The sequence below is a fragment of the Pteropus vampyrus genome, unplaced genomic scaffold (assembly GCF_000151845.1).
Source record: "Pteropus vampyrus isolate Shadow unplaced genomic scaffold, Pvam_2.0 Scaffold239, whole genome shotgun sequence".
Classification (NCBI taxonomy): Eukaryota; Metazoa; Chordata; class Mammalia; order Chiroptera; family Pteropodidae; genus Pteropus; species Pteropus vampyrus.
Genome location: NW_011889020.1, coordinates 1,130,851 through 1,148,536, shown reverse-complemented (window position 1 = coordinate 1,148,536; position 17,686 = coordinate 1,130,851). Strand labels below are relative to the sequence as shown.

Sequence of the window (17,686 nt, the reverse complement as noted above, 5' to 3'; positions counted from 1 at the left end):
CTCCGGGCGCAGGTGCCAATGGCCTGCCGCACGAGGCCAGCCCGGCGTGCCCGCCCCGGTGGGTTCTAGGGGCTCACCTTTCCGAAGAACCCGCTTCTTGGCGCGGATGTCCGTTTCCAGCTCTGCTGCTCTTATGTAAATCCTAACAGACTGCGGGAGGTGACGGACGGCTTGGGCCACCACGGCCTTGGCTGTGTCCCCAGGCTGCAATCTGGCTGCTTCAAGCCAGACATCTTCACTCTGGGGAAACACAAAAAAGGGTAAGCGTACGTGCAGGCCAGAGCTGCAACTGAGCAGCAGGCACCCCAGAAGGGCACGTGTGAGCCTCAGAACAGGAGGGGCTGGCTCGTCAGACCCGTAAGGCCCCTGGGTTTTCCAATCAAACAAAAGTCCATCGGCTTGGTGTCTGTACCAGGCACCCCTTGTGCCGCCGAAGCTTGGGATTGTGGGTACAGCACATCCGTCTCAAAGTCGGGACACGCTACGACTGAGAGAACACGGCCTGCCCCACGGGACAAAAGCCAACCCACAGACGAGGTGGAGGCAGATAGGTGGGCCTGCGCTTGCCCGGGAAGCTCTCGCCGTGCCCCAGGTCCCGGGCTAAGTGTGCACCGGGCACCTTTCCCTGTCGGCGAGGCTGTGGTCACTTAAGAAGGTATCGCAGGACTTACCAAAGCTTCTTTAACCATTCCACCTCCCAAAAAGAGCTGGAACATTCTGCTGAGAATCAGCATTGACCTTCAAGGTTTTTACGTTAGGTGGCATGGGAGAGCTGAGCAGATCAGCTCCTTCTAGCTAAGGCTACCCTGCCATTTCCAAAGAGGGGACAGGCCTTCGCGCCGAGTGGAGTAAAGCAGGGAAAACGCCTTTCCCACGTCTCCTCCCTTCCCCGGCCTGTCCTACCATCTGCGATTTCCACATTGAAAGGCAGGCAGCTCTGCACTAACTCGGGCTTCTCCCACGGGCGTCCTGCGTGGCACAGACACCGAGGGTCCCCGGGGTGGGCGCCGTACAGCCTTCCAGAACGCCCGGCCACACACGTACCTTGGGACACATCTCAGTCCCCTTCATAATGAGGTTTCGAGCCACCTGGAGCTTCCCGGTGACCTCTTCCAGGCGGGCTGATGCAATCCAGGCTGGTGGGTGGTGTGGGTTTGTCTCTCGAACAGACTTGAGGAGCAGCCGTGCCTTTTTGATATCACTACAGTGGTGAGACAGCACACGGGATCAGGCCCCCACTGCTGAGTGTGCCCGAGGCGCCACAGCACAGACACTGAAGTCCTAAGTGAGACCACCAACTCAAAGCCCTAGTCAGCACTGCCCCAGCCGGCTCAGCGCGCACGCCAACGGGCGCTGCGCACGGAGTTCAAGGTCAGACACACGGATGTGATTAGCCAGGGGTCTTCTGGCTCAGCACGTGCATACATTGGGACTATTACTTTTCACACACTTAAAACGTCCACAGTGAATAGACGTCAACATATTTTAAATGGAAAATCAAACTATCCTACCATGTTTTTCTTAGAACCTTCATATCCCATTCTGGCTGTATGTTTTGCAAAGAAAACCCAAAACTTTCTAGTCAAACTGAGTCACACCGTGACCCACCGGTCCCAGAGAACACTCACTTGATGTCCCCTCCGTGGGTCGGGATCATGGAGTTTAAATCTGTCAGATAGCCCTTGGGGTCGACCACGGTCTGCCCGCTCACTGAGTCAGACACCTGCAAGAGAGGCCGAGCCAGGCGGGTGAGCTGGGCCAGGAGTGCCCGACGCAGTGCTCAGAGGGTCTCCAGAACCCCTTCCCAGTCTCCACTATCAGTGAAGGAGGAAACAACCCAACTCAAACACCAGTCTGTGATGGTGACAAACAAGTTCCATCTACAGGGAATAAAGGTTAAAACAAAAAGAACGAAACCATAAATGTCCCCAGAAAAAACATAAAAAGGTTTACGTGAGAATGAGTGAAACCTAGAAATCATAGAATAAAACGTTATTCCAATTAAGTTCTCGAGTTCGCATAGAGCAGTTCATTGCACCGTTCCCTCTAGTTCTGAGTCTCAAAATCACCATGATAAACAACAAAACCCAAGTTAAATCGGGCAAAGGGTCCCAGCTAATGCTGCGAGACAAGGGGGAAAGGGACGCAGACTGGGAAGAAACAAAACTGCTCACGAACGACTTCGTGGTCTACGGATAAAATCCAAAAGAATCACCAAAAACATCCCACAAAAAACAAAAAACAAAACATAAGCAATTACAGCAGCAACACTGCAGGATACAAGGTAACATACAAAAGCCAAGCGCTTTCCTGTGTACGTGCCACGAACGAACAAACAGAATCCGAAATCAGAAACACAATACTATTTACACTAGCATCCAAAAACGAGAAATACTAATGTGCACGTGACCTATATATACTATATCTACGTAAAAAAATCCAGAACTCTGGAAAGCTAAGGTAGCAGAGAAGAATCTACGTTAACAAACAGGAAGGATCGATGCTGTCAAGGTGCCAGTTCTTCCCGGCTTGACCTGCGGATTCAACGCAGCCCCGATGAGAGCCCCAGCTCGTGCAATATGGACAGACTGATTCTGAACCTCACGCGGAGAGGAGGCGAAGACCCAGAACTGCCAGCGCAGTATCGAAGGAGAAGAGCTAAGTCGGGGGATGGACACCAACTTCGGGACTGACGGGCAAGCTGCGGTGATCGAGACGCCATGGTATTGGCGAAGGACCAGACACAGAGACTGCCAAAGGGAGTGCGAGCCCCCTCTGGGCCATCACGGCTCACTGGGACGCAGGAAGGAAACACGTCTACTTCTAGGTAAACGGATGGACGTTAAGCTTCACCAACACTGAGCATGTGGCTTGTCTTGAGTGCCTCTTTCCGGTCAGCCTGTCAGCAGCCCTTAACCGCCTGGGACAGCCTCCGGGCCCTGAGGGGGAGCAGGAGAGCCATGCTGGGGCCAGCCCTTTGCTGCTGGCGCTAAGTGCGGGCCCTGCAGGTGGACGCATCGACCGGCCTGAATGCAGAACCCCAACGCTCTCTGCAACAGGACAGGGAACTGTACGGAGTCACAGGTCTGCTTAGCATGTGACAAAGCACTTCAAAAGACGAACTTCTTAAATATGCATCAGTTCTATGATCAGAAAAAAAAGGTTTTTAAACACCACCTGAAGGAATGTTACGTGACACAAACTCTCACCTGGCTCAGCCTCATGTCCATCAGAGTGTTTCTCGCCTGGCCAATCTTCCTCATGTCCAGCTCACCTGTGCCAGGTGTCATCAACCCAGGTGTCATCCCACCTGGGTATGGAGTGTTCAGCCCGCCTGGGTAGGGTGTGTTCAGACCTCCGAATTGCTGGAGAGAGAAAGGCCGGAGGTGGGCTTGCTCCCTCCGGGGAGAGCCCACCTTCTCTTGGCAGCCCCCGCGCCTCCAGCCCCTGGCCCCGGCTCACAGTCTGCCGGGGGTCCACGGAGGTGTGGTTCTCTCCAGTCTGTAAGTGTTTGGCAAAGAAGCTGTCGGGCACAGGCGTCAGCTTCTCGTAGCGTGGGTTCCGCTGGCGCTTGTTCCTGGCATCGCCCACCTCCGGGATACTCAGCCACTCCTCCTCGGTGACTTCCGCCAACTTCCTCTGCAAACACCGGCCGAGAACACTCACTCTCTGGCTGATCCCACACATAGGGGAAAGACTGCTCTCCCGGACCCCCGCCCCAACCAGCACGCCTTAGAAAAGCCTCTGACGCAGAAACGCTCGTCTGCTCACTTAGAAAACGTGTCTGCCGACCTGCTCTGCTTCACTCCAAAGGAAACTGCTCTAAGCCCAGAGGATGGTCCAGAGACCTGACACGTGTGCGCAGTTAAAGTCACTAAGACAACAAGGCCCCTTTATCCCCGTCTTTTGTGCGGGGAGAGAGGCTGCTGCGCTATCTGGATTCAACACAGAGCACGTGGTGAGTCTCAGCTGTACCCCGAGCAGGCGATTCTCTGCCTCGTGGGCAGGGGGCACTGCAAACAGCAAGCTGTCCCCTGCTTACTTTGAGGTCTGAGAACTGCTGTTGGATTTTGGGGCGTTCCATACGGTATTTCTCAATTTCTTCTTTCTCCCTTTGCTCCCTAGAAAGTAAAATAAGTGTGTGCATTAGAAATGCTGGCTGTCCATTCTGAAACGAAGTCGTTCCATTAGGCTTCTTAATTAAATCACCACAAAGAATCATTCCAGACACTGGACAGCTAAATCAAATGTTTTCAGGTAACAACGGATACTTTTACAAATGTCATAACTCAACTGTCCGCCAAATGAAAACACGCAGAAGCTCCCTAAAGTAAAATAAGCCGCCTTACTCTGACAGACAGTTGCACTTGAATACAAGTATGTCTGCAGCTCTAAAACCCTTCAAAATTCCAAAGGTAGGGCCAAACTGTGAACACCCAGTGGCCCGCCCAGCTCTCCAACTTGTCGTTGCTTCCCGGTCTTCCACGTAAACAACCAGTAAGCCCCCCACCAGCCTCACTGCTCCCCCTGCCAGACCAACAGGCCTGGCTTCAGGGACAGAAAGTCACTGGGGAACTGGTGACCCGGGATCGGGGCTAGACGCTGGGAGAAATCGGTTCTATCTGAACGTGAAAGGAGATGCTAAACTGTGACGAAGCATCAACCAAGTTAGGCTAACGCGAGTTGACGGAAACTGAGCAGCCGACACTCCCTGACGCTAATGTCGATTTTCCTCCTCCAGGTACAAGGAAAATATCTGCAGCTGGGAACTGAAATGTGCTGTGACAAACCCTGTGCGTGGCAAAGTTCAACACCTTTCCGCCGCCTGGAGTCGGCTCCCACAGCCACCGACGCAAAGCCACACACGCGGGTGCCCGTTGGGTTTTCTGGCCAAAGGTGCTCCACCTGCTCTCGATCAGGCCATCCACCACAGGGCGCTGACAGCAGAGTGACAGGACACCCTGAGGACGCAGGCGCCGGCCCACAACTCAGGCCCTTCCACAAAGTGCCTGACCCCATCAAAAAGCCCGTGTCGTGAACAGGTTAAGATGGCAGAGGGAGGGGGAGATGACGGCTGAGGAGCGGTGGCGTGAGGACCGCTTCTGACTCTGCCCGAGCTTGGAAAAGAGCAGCGCCACGTCTGGGGACAGGCAGGATGCGGACTGGCTGGCAGGGAAGAAAGAATCGGTCGGTGCGACGAACATGCCTGATGCTCGTGGGAGACAGACCTGGGAGGGGCACGCGGCCTGACGGGCCGGCGCGCACGGACCGCCTGCAGGTGCAGCGGAGGCGGCCGCACGCACCGGGAACGCGGCCGAGACTGCGTGTCCGCGGCTCAACGCTCGCTCCTCATCGTGAGACCTTCTCCCAACAGTTTTTACTGAGCCACTTTTCTAAGACCACTTAGTACCGTGACTTTTTCTATACGTATCCACGTCACTACGTTTTTTTTTTAAATAACTGAAATCCTGATTAGAATCGTCTTTAATATGCAAAACCATGCACACTTAGTTACTGTATTCACGCACATCGAATGACAAGCTTTTAAAAAACTCCCCTGAAAAACTATCGTTCACTTTTCTAAAACGATCTTGGAAATATTAAAAATTCTACGTATTAAGGGAAGTTACAAAATTGCACGTAGAATGAGCAAGAGAAAGAGGAAAGTGAACAAAAATGTGAACTGCCACTTTCTGGGCTTGTGAATAAATGTTATCTCCGTACCTCTGCTTAATCCTATTGTCCTAACGTTCTACGAGAATGTGTTCTTTCTTAATAAAAAAATATAAAAAACTCATAAAAACATCATTGACTATGGTTTGCAAGATCATGGGTTTGCTATGCATAATCTCCTCAGAACCGGGACAGAGAATTCAGAAAGCTGTCAAATCAGCTGCTACAGACTTGCCAGACGAAGCTCAGCGAAGTCACGCCCGAAGGCGTCCTGCTGAGGGGCAGCCTTCCCTCCCACGGGCCTGCTCGGGCGGCGCTCCTTCCGGCTCACCAGCCTGACTCCCCACCGTCATGTCCCAACACCGACGCACAGCACCAGATTCTCAAGCCACAACTGCCTGCCCATGAGGATTTAATGTGCATTTGCCATTTTCACTTAACTTTTACATTATTTGATACATTCATTAATCAACATCACTACGCCCATTTCGAAGACGGTAACCCTGACACGTAGTGAATAATCCGCGAACTCCGTTGGTTTCTAGAAAGCCAGACATGGAGTTCTCAAGCTCTTCACTCCAGTACCTAGGCCCCAGAGCTCCTGTCCGACAGCCCAGCGTCCGTCCACGTGCTGCCACCACTGACCAAGACCCAGGGGGCCTTAAAGCTGAGCAGACACACATTAGTCTTGCAACTTTGCTCCAAGTCTAAAATAAGTCAAGACAAACCTTCTGTTAAAAGATGGACAAAGACAGTGAACTTGTTTTACCTTCTTTCTTTTCTTCTTTCATCCATCCTTTTATCCAGAGCTGCATAAATAGCATCAGCTTCCTCATCATCTTTCTCGTAGGGTCCACTTGAGAAGAGGCTCCCAGCATAGCCATTAAACTGAGAACCAGACAACATATTGGGTCAGCTTCTCCTCCACCTTAATCTCCACCAGCAGAAACAGAGAACACTTCAGCTGCAAAACGCTCGCTCAACACTTTTCAATCAGATAAAGCGAAACTGAGGGCCAACAGAATAACTGATCAGTGCTCTTCAGAAACATCAAGGGTGCAAAAGGTGGAAGGACTACCCCAAGTGCAGGAGGCTAAGGGGACACTCAGAGTACAACCTGGGTCGTGGACTGGGTCATAGACCAGAAATAGGACACGGGCAGAAAAACAGGTGGGACTCAAATGACATCTACAGATTAGTTAAGAGTGCCGTCAGTGCTAAGCTTCCGGTTTCCGTAACTGTGCTAACGCCCTGTAAGATGGGGAGAAGCTTGTAAACGGTACTCAGGAACTCTCTACCGCATTATTTTTGCAAGTTCCCTGTAAAATTAAAATTACTTCTGAACTAAATTTTTAAAACCTTTTCCTCTGAGGAAAAATGCCATCGGAACACGTCTGAAGAAAACATCAATTGACCAAACACCAACCAAGGTGAGCACTGAAGCAAAAGAAAGCAAATATTCTCTCCGATCTCACTCTAAATTTTCATTGGCCGAGACAAAACGCCGGTGCAGTGGCTCTAACAGTACCTCTCTTGTGAAGAGAAAGCAAAAGAGCGTGTTCCTTTCCCTTCTTCCTGATGTGCTTTCACACTCTGCTAGCGTCAGCCCATCAACAGCTGAAGCAGTAAATAGACCAGCCACCCCGAGCCACTCATCAGGACGCCAACAGCACGTTGGGTTAGGAAGCTAGACAGCCCTCTGGAGACTGGCAGGGGGCCCACAAATCACCTCGTCATAGTTGGTGTCGTTCAGATCTTCATCATCGTCATCCGCGGCCTGGCTTTTCTTCATCTGGTCCCCCACGGTCCTCTTCCCTGGAGGTGCATGGCGGTCATCCACAGGGTCATTTGCATCCCGGGCCGGCCCAATGTCTGACCGGGTGGTGAAGCCAGTGGCGCTGCGAGAGACCCCAAGACGCCCATTTATCTGGGTGACCTCGTTCCTGGGTTCTTCCCTCCACAGTAGTCACTTAATAACCTCTTTTTCTAACACCTCTAGGAAACCTCCAAAGATCCTAGTGTCAGAGAACTACACGTGGCCAAGCCAGCAAACATTTCCAGTCTGTTCTCTTCAGGCGGGACACTTCGACCCTCCCTGAGGTCACTAAAGCTGTCTGCTTCCTGCCGCCCCACACTTTCCTTGAGAGAGGCTTGCCAGAGCATCAAGCCTCCCATTTCCAGCAACCTCCACATCCAACCAGGCCCTCAAATTCTGCCTGACCCAATCAGAGTCCCCGCCCTGTGCCCACCTGCAGCTACTCTGTGCTGTCCCAGGCACCAAGGCAGACACCATAGCATCAGCTTTGCCTCTCCGTCCCTCCTTCTGCATCCCGTCTGTCACCAAGTTGAACTAAGTCTACCACGAAATCCCTCCTCCCATCACAGCCAGGCACCAAGGTAGCTAGCCCTGCCTGCGCCTTCCTCGCCTTCCTGTGGTCGGGGTAGCCGAGGCGCCTGTCTGCGCACTCCGCCCAGTGCACGGTCCACTCCCACGGCCCTAGTCCCGCATCTGCTTCCAGGCCTCGTCTTTTTTCTAACTGCCCACACACGAAATGTCGGTTTCTTCTATACCCCTGCCACGTTTCTACATCCCTAAATCCAGTTTTTCCTTCTAAACTTGGCTCAAACGCTAGCACTGCACAAAGCATTCCCCGACCCCTGGACCCCCAGAGTCCTAGATCTGTTCCCCTGCATGTCCTTACTTATGCATACACCTCACCTCTCCCAGTGACCTGTGGGCCCCCTGAAGATGGTGCCAATACCTGAGACTTCTGTGGACCCCCCCAGATTCTAACATAATACCCCCAACAAGAGAAACCCAGTAGTTTCCCAACCAAATGAATAGGATGATGATGACTGCTCATTTATTCAACGACTTACAGCAGTCATTGACAAGCAGGGGACACCCATCATCTGCCTCAGATGCCATCCCTGCTCCTGGGAAGCTGAGAGTTTAACAGGCGCTGTATGACCCGCGACAACATAGGGAAAGAATGGCACTATGAGCGGCCACACAGAGGAATCTCGTTGGGATTATCGGGGAAATGCTTAAGACGGGGCGGGGGTCTGCCGGCCTGGGGAAGGTGGCCACGCAGTTCCTACTACCTGCCCGAAGTTCGCCTACTCCTCACAGCTCATCTACAGGCTGGGTCATCATCCATCTCAGAGGCCAGAATCAGGCTCGAAGCCAACGTGGGGTCCAACCCCTAGTCGCAGCGCTCCTAGGGAGCAGGCCGAACGCGCTCGCGTGTCCCCGCCCCACAGCGCCGCTCTCCCTACGAAGGCCGGGCCCCGCCGCCGTCGGGCGCTTAGGGCCGTCCGGCCCGAGTCCCGCCGGTCCCGGCTCCGCCCGTCGGCACCGGGCCCAGAGCCCGCGCCGCCCGCCCGGCCCTCCGGCGCGGCCCGCCCGAGGCTCACCCCCGGCCCAGCCCCGGCACGTAGCCGAGCGGCGCGGGCATGCCCAGGAACGGCTTCTTCTTTTTGTTCATGGCGCCGGCGACGACAAGGGCCGCGAAGGGAGGGACGAAAACCGCGGCCGGAGGCAAAAAGACCACCGACGTCCGCGGCTGTGCTGCAGGAAGCGGTCGCGGCCCCCGCGTCACCCGCGCCCCGGAAGCAGAGTGCGAGGTCCGCCGAAGCCCCGCCCACCTCGGGTTCCCCGGGCGGAAGTTCCGAAAACGGGGCTCAGGCGACTTCCGGCCGCGGCTAGGGGCGGAGATGCGGCAGGCGCAGGAGCGCCTGCTGGTGGCGGGGCGGGCGGGCGAGCGCGCAGGCCCCCGGAGGGGTCCAGGGGCGACGCCATCCGCAGCAAACCCGCGGGAACTCGAAACCGGCTGGGCGTCCCCGCTTGCTGCGTGTTCTCGATGCATTTCCAAGCAGACCTGCCTGTACCGGCAGGACCCATGGGTCCTCTCCCCGCTCTCTGAGCCAGCCCAGATGCCACCCTGCCCTTCAGAATCGCCCTGGCCCCAGGGCAGGCCCTAAAACATCTGAGTCGAGCTGCACCCCTATCCAGCTGTGTAGAACTTGTGTCAAGCTTGCGAGCACACACGCTGCGTGTGCTCCGGTGTGCAGACTGCTGCCCCAGCTCTCAGCGCGCAGATTCCTGAGCCCCAACTCGGGCACAGGTCCCTATACAGGCCCTACCCACACTCCCGTCCTACCCTGAACATTCCAGCGGGGGCGGGAGCCCACCCCTAGAGAGCTAACTGATGAAAATAAATGCTGCCAATATGTCGGGAACAAGTCAGTACGTGGGTATGGGCGATCACAGCATGAGAGTGAATTCCATGCAAATGTCTACCTGTGTGTGGGTGGGCATGAGTAAAAGTCACCCATCACCTGTGCTCGCATTCTAGCTAGACATGCATAACTGGACTCTTTGTCCATTTCTTCGTGGCCATGTGCACCTTGGCTCACTCTGCTGTGAGACACCCTCTGGCCCCCACATATACCTGGGGAGAGCACCTAGGCTCTTGGCAAAGAGGCAAAACTTAGGTGGCCAGTCTGGCCTTCTGCTGCATCAGGCAGCCGCCAGCCCCCCCAGCACTCCCCACTGGCGTTCTGGGGCAAGCACCCTCCTCCTGCCCACTGCAGCCTCCTTGGACTTTCTCCTCCCTGTTCCCAGCCCAGCCCCTTTCAGTGCCACGTTTTGGGCACTACTCTGATTCTGGGGCTCCAGCAGGAAGGGGAGAAACCCTGGCTGTCCTCCTGCAGTTCAGTGTGGTGGCGGGAGGAGGGTGTCCAACCTGCCTTCTCTGCGGAAGCCAGTGCCCACTTGAGGAAGAGACCTCTGGAAGGGTTTCGGAGAATGTGTGAATCAAAGGAATGAGTCAGTTGAGGTAGGAGAATGGAGGGAGGTGTTTCGAAGGGGTCAGTCTGGCCCTGGACCGGGGCCCCAGGGGGCAGGAGGTCCATGGAGGGGTAAGATGCCCCACACCACACACGCACGCGCGCGCGGGCGCGCGCGCGAGAGAGACAGAAAAGAATACTTCCCTGCCTCAGAAGCCCCTGAAGACTCCTGGACCCCTGTAGGTGCAGTCACTCGCCCGTGGAGCCATGCCCAGGTGCGCACGGACGCCCCTTGCCCTGGCAGACACCCTTTGCATACGCAGACCCGCGCGCCGCCGACACACCTCGGAGATCCCGGAGCGCGCCCAGCGCTCAGGGCTCAGCGGCAGGTGCCTCGCCGCGCAGACTCGCCGGGCGCGGGGACCGGCTCGGGCGCGGGGCCGGCTGGGGCGGGGCGGTGGCGCGCGTTCCCCGCCGGCCCTGCGCCCGGCGAGGGGCGTGTGCACGGGCCCGGGACCCGCGGGCCCGATGTTCACGGAGCTGAGGACCAAGCTGAGCCCCCCGCGAGGCCGCGCCGGGGCTGTGCGCGCCGGCTTCGGCGAGCGCCGGGATGTGGATGGTGAGCGGGGCTGGAGCTGGGCGCGGGGATATCGCGGGCTGGGGGCTCGGAGACCGAGAGGGGCGGGGGCGGGACCTAGCGGACTCCGAAAGGCGGCGGCGGGGGGAGTGGGGGAACGTCGTGGCCGAACGGGGTCCCTGGTGTCTTTGTCCTGAGCTGGGGGCGAGGGCCGGTGGCCTTAGGCCTTGGGGATCAGCACACCCTTGGCTTGGAGGAGGTGACCGGCCAGGGCTCCTGTCCCCAGGCTGGCACCACCGTGCGGTCACCTTTTTCTTCGCGCGTAGAAAATCCTCCCCAGCGCTAGCGTTGGGGCCGAGAGGGGCCGAGGCCACAGCCGGGCTGCTGTGCCCCCGCCCCATTTCCTACTGGAATTCTGACGTTGGGGCTGGAAGCAAGGGAACGACAGACTTATAGACGGAGATCCGTCCCCGAGCGCGGGCAGGAAATGGGCGGGACCCGCTGGCCCGGGACAGGTGCGGCGCAGGCGGAGGCGTCTGACTGGTTTGCCCAGACCCGGCCCCTTCCCCCGCTGTCACCCCACCCTCCGCCCTGAGGTGAGGCCTCGAGACCCAAGCACCTGTACCCTGAAAGGTTTCGGCTTTGAATAAGTCTTTTCCCACAGTACTAGAAGCCACTTCAAGGTGGCAGCCACACCGGCCACACTCTCTGACCCTAGACCTCAAATTTAGAGTCACCTGGGGTCATCTGATAATGGAAAGTTTTCAGAATGGAGAGGAGGTGATAGGTCGACAGAATCTTATGGGGGTGGGAGGAGGGTGTAAGATGTGGGTCTCCCCCGTGACTGAGACCTGGGCCCGCTGCTGATCCCTGCTCGGTGGAGGGCGGGAGGCCGTCTCCGTGGGAGTAAGGGTCTCTCACCCTGACCCGAAGACTCACCCTGCCTGCTGAGTCAGAGCCCCATGATGTGAGGCTAGACTGGGCCCAGCATCCTCTCTCCCTAGGGCTCTGTGGACTTGTGGACATCCCTCAGAGCCTTTGTCCATCCATTCGTTCATTCTTGATATTCCTGGGCACACTTCCTGTGCACCAAGGCCTGTGCGAGGGCTTGGGAGGGGCCTGTGCAGGCGTCTGCCCTTCTCCAACCCGCATCAGCAACCAGCCCCGAAACGATGGTAAAACTGAGACATGATGCGTGTCATGAGGTTCGTGGGGGAAGAGAGAGCTCGAGGGGCCACCGTGGGTCCACAAGCAGCGCTGCAGCCTGTGCACCTGTGCTGAGCAGCCATACCAGCTGGGCAGTTGCCACGCGCGGGAGCCATCCTGGGCCAGGGCCCCTGTGGGAGGTGGGGGAGCAGGAATCCAGGTGTCGACTTGCCCTGAGTTCAGGCTTCTTGTCAAGAAGTCACAACCGGTGAGCACTGCTGGGCAGGGCCATGGCTGCAGAGGGTGCAGTTTACTATGGCGGGCAGGGCGCTCACCCGGGGGGCTCCCCACCCCCTGGGGCTTCCCAGGACACTGGGCCAATGTTTCCCACAGGCAGTGTTCCCGTGTGCGCACCCTGGTTTGGTGTGGCACGTGCTAGCCCAAGGCAAGGGGGAGGGCAGGGTTGTCCCAGGATCGCCCCACCCCAGCTGTAAGGTTTCGGGTCCCTGGTGCGGATGTCCTCTCTCTAATGTAAGCAGAATCCAGCCCGCTTCCCAGAGCATGGGCTGCGGACTCAGGAGGGAAGGGTGTTCCAGCTCATCTTCAGGCTGGGTGGGGTCCTCATGACAGCTCTTGACACTTTCTTCTGCCTTCAGGGGCTGGGGAATCCCCCGCTGGAACTGTGGTTCCCTGCTCTGTGGAGGGAGCTAGGCTGAGCAGGGAGAGGCACCTCTGGCTCTGCCCCCACCATCTGACCTGGCGCCCCTGCTCCACAGCCACTGCCCACTTCAGCTTCTGTCGGACCCTCCTGGAGCACACAGTGTCCGCCGAGAGCATCCCCTGCCACCTGCCTAGGACACCAGGCACCAGCCTCACGTGGCATGACTCACGCAGCCAGAGGGCAGCTGGCAGCCGGCCAGTCAAGCTCCTGCAGCAGCCTGGCACTGAGGGCCCCCAGGTACCCAGCCACCATCCCCACCTCAGCCCCTGCCCTCCCACCACTCACTCCACCTGCTACCCCTCTCCCCTGCAGGGCCGGCTGCACTCTGACCACTGTGGCCTGTACCACACGAGTCCCTCACTGGGTGGCCTGACGAGGCCTGTGGTCCTGTGGAGTCAGCAGGACGTCTGCAAGTGGCTCAAGAAGCACTGTCCCCACAACTACCTCGTCTACGTGGAGGCCTTTTCCCAGCACGCCATCACCGGTGCTGTGGGGCCGGCGGCAGGGGACTGTATGGGCTGGGGGCTGAGTGGGCTGGCGGGGCACAGGGACCACAGGGGAGCCTGTTCCTTTCTGTCCTGCTCCCCTCTTTCCTGTTTCCTACTGAGTCACCCTCTCCTTCTGGTCTGTGTCTCCGCGGAATCTGCCAGCGTCTCTCCCAGTCTCTCTGTCTGTTTCCATCTGACCCCTCTCCTCACTCTCTGTCCGTCCTGTCTTTCCCCTGCCTCTCTCCCCGTGTCTCTAAGTCTATCTGTGTCTCTGTCTCCCTGCCACCCCTATTTCCTTCCTCTCTCTCTGACTTTGAGTCTCTGCGTGTGTGTGCCCCCCCCCCCCCCGCTTCCGATGCCATCAGATGCTGACCTCGGCCTGACCCCTTTCCCCTCTCTCCCAGGCCGGGCACTGCTGCGGCTGAACGCAGAGAAGCTGCAGCGCATGGGGCTGGCGCAGGAGGCACAGCGGCAGGAGGTGTTGCAGCAGGTGCTGCGTCTGCAGGTGCGCGAGGAGGGGCGGAGCCTGCAGCTGCTCAGCCAAGGTCAGTGGGTGGAGCCCGGAGAGCCAGCGAGGCCTGGGAGGTGGGGCTGGGCTTCAAAGCCCCAAAGTGTAGTGTGGGTGGGTGGATCGCAGGAGGGTGGCTGTGGGATCCCAGTAAGGGCCACTCTGCACCCATGGCAGAGTGGATGATGCCAGAGACCCCCACTCCTCACCCACAGCTTCCTTCGGAAACATGTCCTAGTCGCTGCCTGAGCTTGAACCCCAGACCCAAGCACTGTGACCGGAGCCTGTGGCAAGGATGAGGTAGAACTGGCCACGCGGCCCCTCTTGGACCCCGTAGGTGTCCCCAGGGGCCAATCCTGGCCCAGTAGACAGGTGGGACCACAATTGCCACCTCCAGCCACCTCTGGTTGTGCACTCTGGGCTATGCCTGGGACTGGACGTGTGGGGGCTGCTTGGGGTGTGCCCCCCCAGTACCTGAACTGAAGCCCACCCCTGGTGCTGCAGGCAGCATGCGGGCAGCCACTGGAGCCAGAGTGGGGCTTGGGTGTTCCCCAAACTCCCAGGGAGTGTTTATTTATATTCTCGTCACCCACGTTGAAGTCTGTCCCTCCTTGCTGGCTGAGTCACGTATTCTCTGGGCATCCTGCCCTCTCCAGGGCGAGAGGCCTGTCTGCCCACTCGTCCAGTTCAACACCCTCCCTCAGCACCTAGAGGACTGCCCGGAGGTGGAATAGACTGCCAAGGCTCCTGTGCCCGTCCCCTGCCCCCAACCAGGTCCGGTAGGCCCAAACCATGGCCCAGATGACGGTCATCAGTGTCCGGCTGGCCAGGCACCCTGCCCAGCACCTTCGCCCATTTATGACACCCCCACCACGCCCCCATCCATTCATGGGAACTGAGGTGAGGCAGGTCTGGGACTGGCCATGCGGCAGGACCTAACGTGGCACTACGAGAACCCAACACCCAGCACCCTGCCCCGGGCTCAGTGGAGTCCTGGCCTCAGGCTTGGGACAGCTGTCCTCCTCTTGGGGTCATGGAGACCATCCTGGAGGCACAGCAACGGGCAGGTACTCCCGCCGCCCCTTTCCCAGGAAAACCTGGCTCACACAGGGGACTGTCCTGGGCTGCATCACCCACGTCACTCACCAGAGATCCTGCCACCCACTGGCACCTGAACTGCCACTCAGTGGGCCTGAGGGCCCGAGGTTCGGGGCTGGTGCTGCCCAGTAGAAGGACAATGAGGGCAGTCCCGCAGCCTCCTCCCACTTGGTCCTCTTCCCTCCCACTCCCCGAGGGGACTCAGCACTCAGGGACAGATGGGGCTGAGCCCTGGCCCCTCTCTGTGCCCTGAGCTGGCTTCCGGACAGGTTGGTTGGTGTAGGTCTCGAGTGGAATTTGGACAACTGGCTTGGTGTCCCCCATCCCACGTGCCCCCATGGGAAGCCACCTTGTCCTGTCTGGCTGCCCTAAGTGTCCCCGCCACCTCGTGCCCTCACGGTGTCACCCTTTCCAGGGGCCTCTTCCCAACTCTGCCCCCCTCTCCCTTGTCTTGCCTCTCTACCCACCACCCCAAGCTCGTCTTGTCCTCCTTGTTTTGCGTTCACTTTTTTACATTCTGATAAAAAGGCCAGAAATAAACCTGGTTCTCAAGTGCCCCAGTGTGGTGTCCGGCTCCAGTCAACCTGCGTGTGGCGGTGGGCACAGCTCTGGGACTGGGGGCGGGCTCCCCTGGCCCAGCTGCCTCCAGCCAGGGCCACCAGGGGGCAGTGATGTTGCATTCGGGCTGGGTGCTCGCTGTCTCCACCAGCACCCCAGGACGAGGGGGCGGGGCAAGAGGCGGAGACCGAAGCTGCGGGCTCAGACCGCGCGGACTGCCCCGACTGCCCGGGATGCAGTGCGATAGGGTCTCCGCTGCTGTAACGAATGATGATAGCACGGAGGCTTAACACGAGAGTTCTCTCACAGTTCTGCAGGCCGCACGCCTGAAATCCAGCAGGACCACGCTTCATGTCCAGGGGAGACCCCTTCTTCGCCTCTCCCAGATCTAGTGACTGCCTGGGGACTCCTGAGCTCACAGACTACCACCCCCCCCAGGACACGCATCACATCACCGTCGGTCTGTCTCAAGTCTCCCTCTTGCAAGGACACTCGTCACTGGATTTAGGGCCCACCGGGATAATCCAGGATCATCGCCTTAATTGCATCTGCAGAGACCCTTTCTTCAAATAAGGTCCATTCGCGGGGCCTGGGGTTGGATGTAGCTGTCTTTCGGGCACCCCATTCAGCTCCACCATAGGGCAGTGCCCTGCACAAGAAACACACAGGTCGGAGCACAAACGGCCTGAACTACCCGCTGCAGTCCGAACACACAGACACAATGACACCGGCACCCAGACCCACGACAGCACCCCCTGACACACCATGACTTTCTAACACAGAGACACATGGGCCGCGCCACCCCCTGCACACGGATGCACGATACTGCGTGATGCCCTGGCCTCCAAATGTGCTGCAGTTTGGACACACGTCTGAGGTCCTGGCATGCCCCCATGCCTTGTGTCCAGTCACCTGGGCACTGACATACAGAAGGACACCTTCTCACCTAGTACAGGACACAAACATGCCCCGACACTGTGATCTCCAAACAGGACGCATGGTCACTCAGACACACACCTACCAGCATTGACATCATATACACAGACGTGCAGCCTTATGAGGGGAAAGCTGACAACCCTGGATGCACCTCAGGGCACACGCACTGACCCCTCCCGAAATCCTGCATGTCTTGTCCCTGGAGTGAGCACTGTCAGTGAGGAAGGGACATGCCCTCTTCCTTGAGGTGTCACACAGGACTCTGGCTCTGATTTCCAATGGAAGGACTGACCAAATGACCCTTCCACAGACGGCCTCCACCTTGCCTCTGTGTGAGCACTTTGTGCTGGCCTTGAGAGAAGCAGATCCCAAGGGTCTCTGTGAGACGAGACGGCCCCCAAACCTGCCACATTTTTGTAAGGCAGAGCCTGCCCCAAGGTGGACAGAGGGGGTGGGGTGTGGGGTGATGGGGTGAGTGGTGTTGAGAAAGGCCGCAGGAAAGGAGGTGCACCCCAGAATCCGCTTCCCCACTGGCACGCCTTCCCCTGCTTCATTTCCGTGCCCTGGTGGAATCGGCGCCCGTCACGCCAGACCTGATCCAGGGGCCCCGCAGAGGGCCAGGCTCTGGCGCACAGAGGAGCGAGGCGCCAGCCGCTGGCCTAGGAACGCGGTTCCCCTCAAAGCAGAGAGAGGTTGGTCCGTTGGTCGGTAACCCCAGTAAAGCGACCCCTTGAGGGAGGTCCGCAGGTAGAGGCGGTCACGGGGCGACTAAAAGGGAAGCGGGACGCTGCTTTACGGGCCCAAGTCCCCCCAGGGCCAGGAGTTCAGGGTCCGGGAGAACGGCGGCCGCACCTTCCCCGGGCCAGGCCCTACAGGCGCCCAGTAGCTTCAATCCGAGAGCGCTGAGCTTGGGGCAAGGCTCTGCGCCCCTATGCTGCCTCAATTTACCCCACTGCCTGTAAAGGCCCTCGCCCTATGGGCCGCGTAATCGGTCACTTTGCACTGGACGACGGGCGGATGAACGCGACGGACTCGGGAGCCCCGCAAGCGGGGCGGCCCGACGGGCCCCCTCCCCCTGACCGGTCTCTCCCCGCCGCGGAGCGGTCGCAAGAATACCGCGAGAGTTCGCCCCCTCCCCCCCCACAGTAAAACTGTCAAAGGTGGGAGGGGCGGGAGCGCGCATGTGCGCA

General features: G+C 58.2%; 2 protein-coding genes across 6 annotated transcripts in view; one reads left to right on the top strand and one right to left on the bottom strand.

Moving 5' to 3' along the window:
* PRPF6 (pre-mRNA processing factor 6) overlaps positions 1-9,291 on the bottom strand; it is a 29,555-nt gene extending 20,264 nt beyond the window's left edge. For both annotated transcript variants that reach the window (XM_023519858.1, XM_023519859.1), the window contains exons 1-9: positions 9,091-9,291; positions 7,403-7,571; positions 6,443-6,561; positions 4,043-4,121; positions 3,463-3,639; positions 3,210-3,365; positions 1,629-1,723; positions 1,045-1,201; positions 78-240 (exon numbers count right to left, since the gene is read on the bottom strand). In XM_023519858.1, coding sequence (XP_023375626.1) covers positions 78-240; positions 1,045-1,201; positions 1,629-1,723; positions 3,210-3,365; positions 3,463-3,639; positions 4,043-4,121; positions 6,443-6,561; positions 7,403-7,571; positions 9,091-9,161 — 1,186 coding nt within the window. In that variant the 5' untranslated portion in view covers positions 9,162-9,291. The remainder of the gene's footprint in view (positions 1-77; positions 241-1,044; positions 1,202-1,628; positions 1,724-3,209; positions 3,366-3,462; positions 3,640-4,042; positions 4,122-6,442; positions 6,562-7,402; positions 7,572-9,090) is intronic.
* A 393-nt stretch (positions 9,292-9,684) lies between these two features.
* SAMD10 (sterile alpha motif domain containing 10) lies at positions 9,685-15,562 on the top strand. 4 transcript variants are annotated; one of them, XM_023519893.1, is made up of 5 exons: positions 9,685-10,514; positions 10,708-11,083; positions 12,964-13,392; positions 13,801-13,901; positions 14,120-15,562. In XM_023519893.1, the coding sequence occupies exons 2-5, from the start codon at positions 10,732-10,734 to the stop codon at positions 14,201-14,203; spliced, it is 966 nt and encodes a 321-aa protein (XP_023375661.1). In that variant the 5' UTR covers positions 9,685-10,514; positions 10,708-10,731; the 3' UTR covers positions 14,204-15,562. The 4 variants fall into 4 exon arrangements, with proteins under 4 accessions (XP_023375661.1, XP_023375662.1, XP_011372405.2 ...); XM_023519894.1 differs by lacking the exon at positions 9,685-10,514 and having other exon boundaries at positions 10,552-11,083; positions 12,964-13,145; positions 13,221-13,392; XM_011374104.2 differs by lacking the exon at positions 9,685-10,514 and having other exon boundaries at positions 10,557-11,083; positions 12,964-13,145; positions 13,221-13,392; positions 13,801-13,941.
* Positions 15,563-17,686: the final 2,124 nt, after the last annotated feature.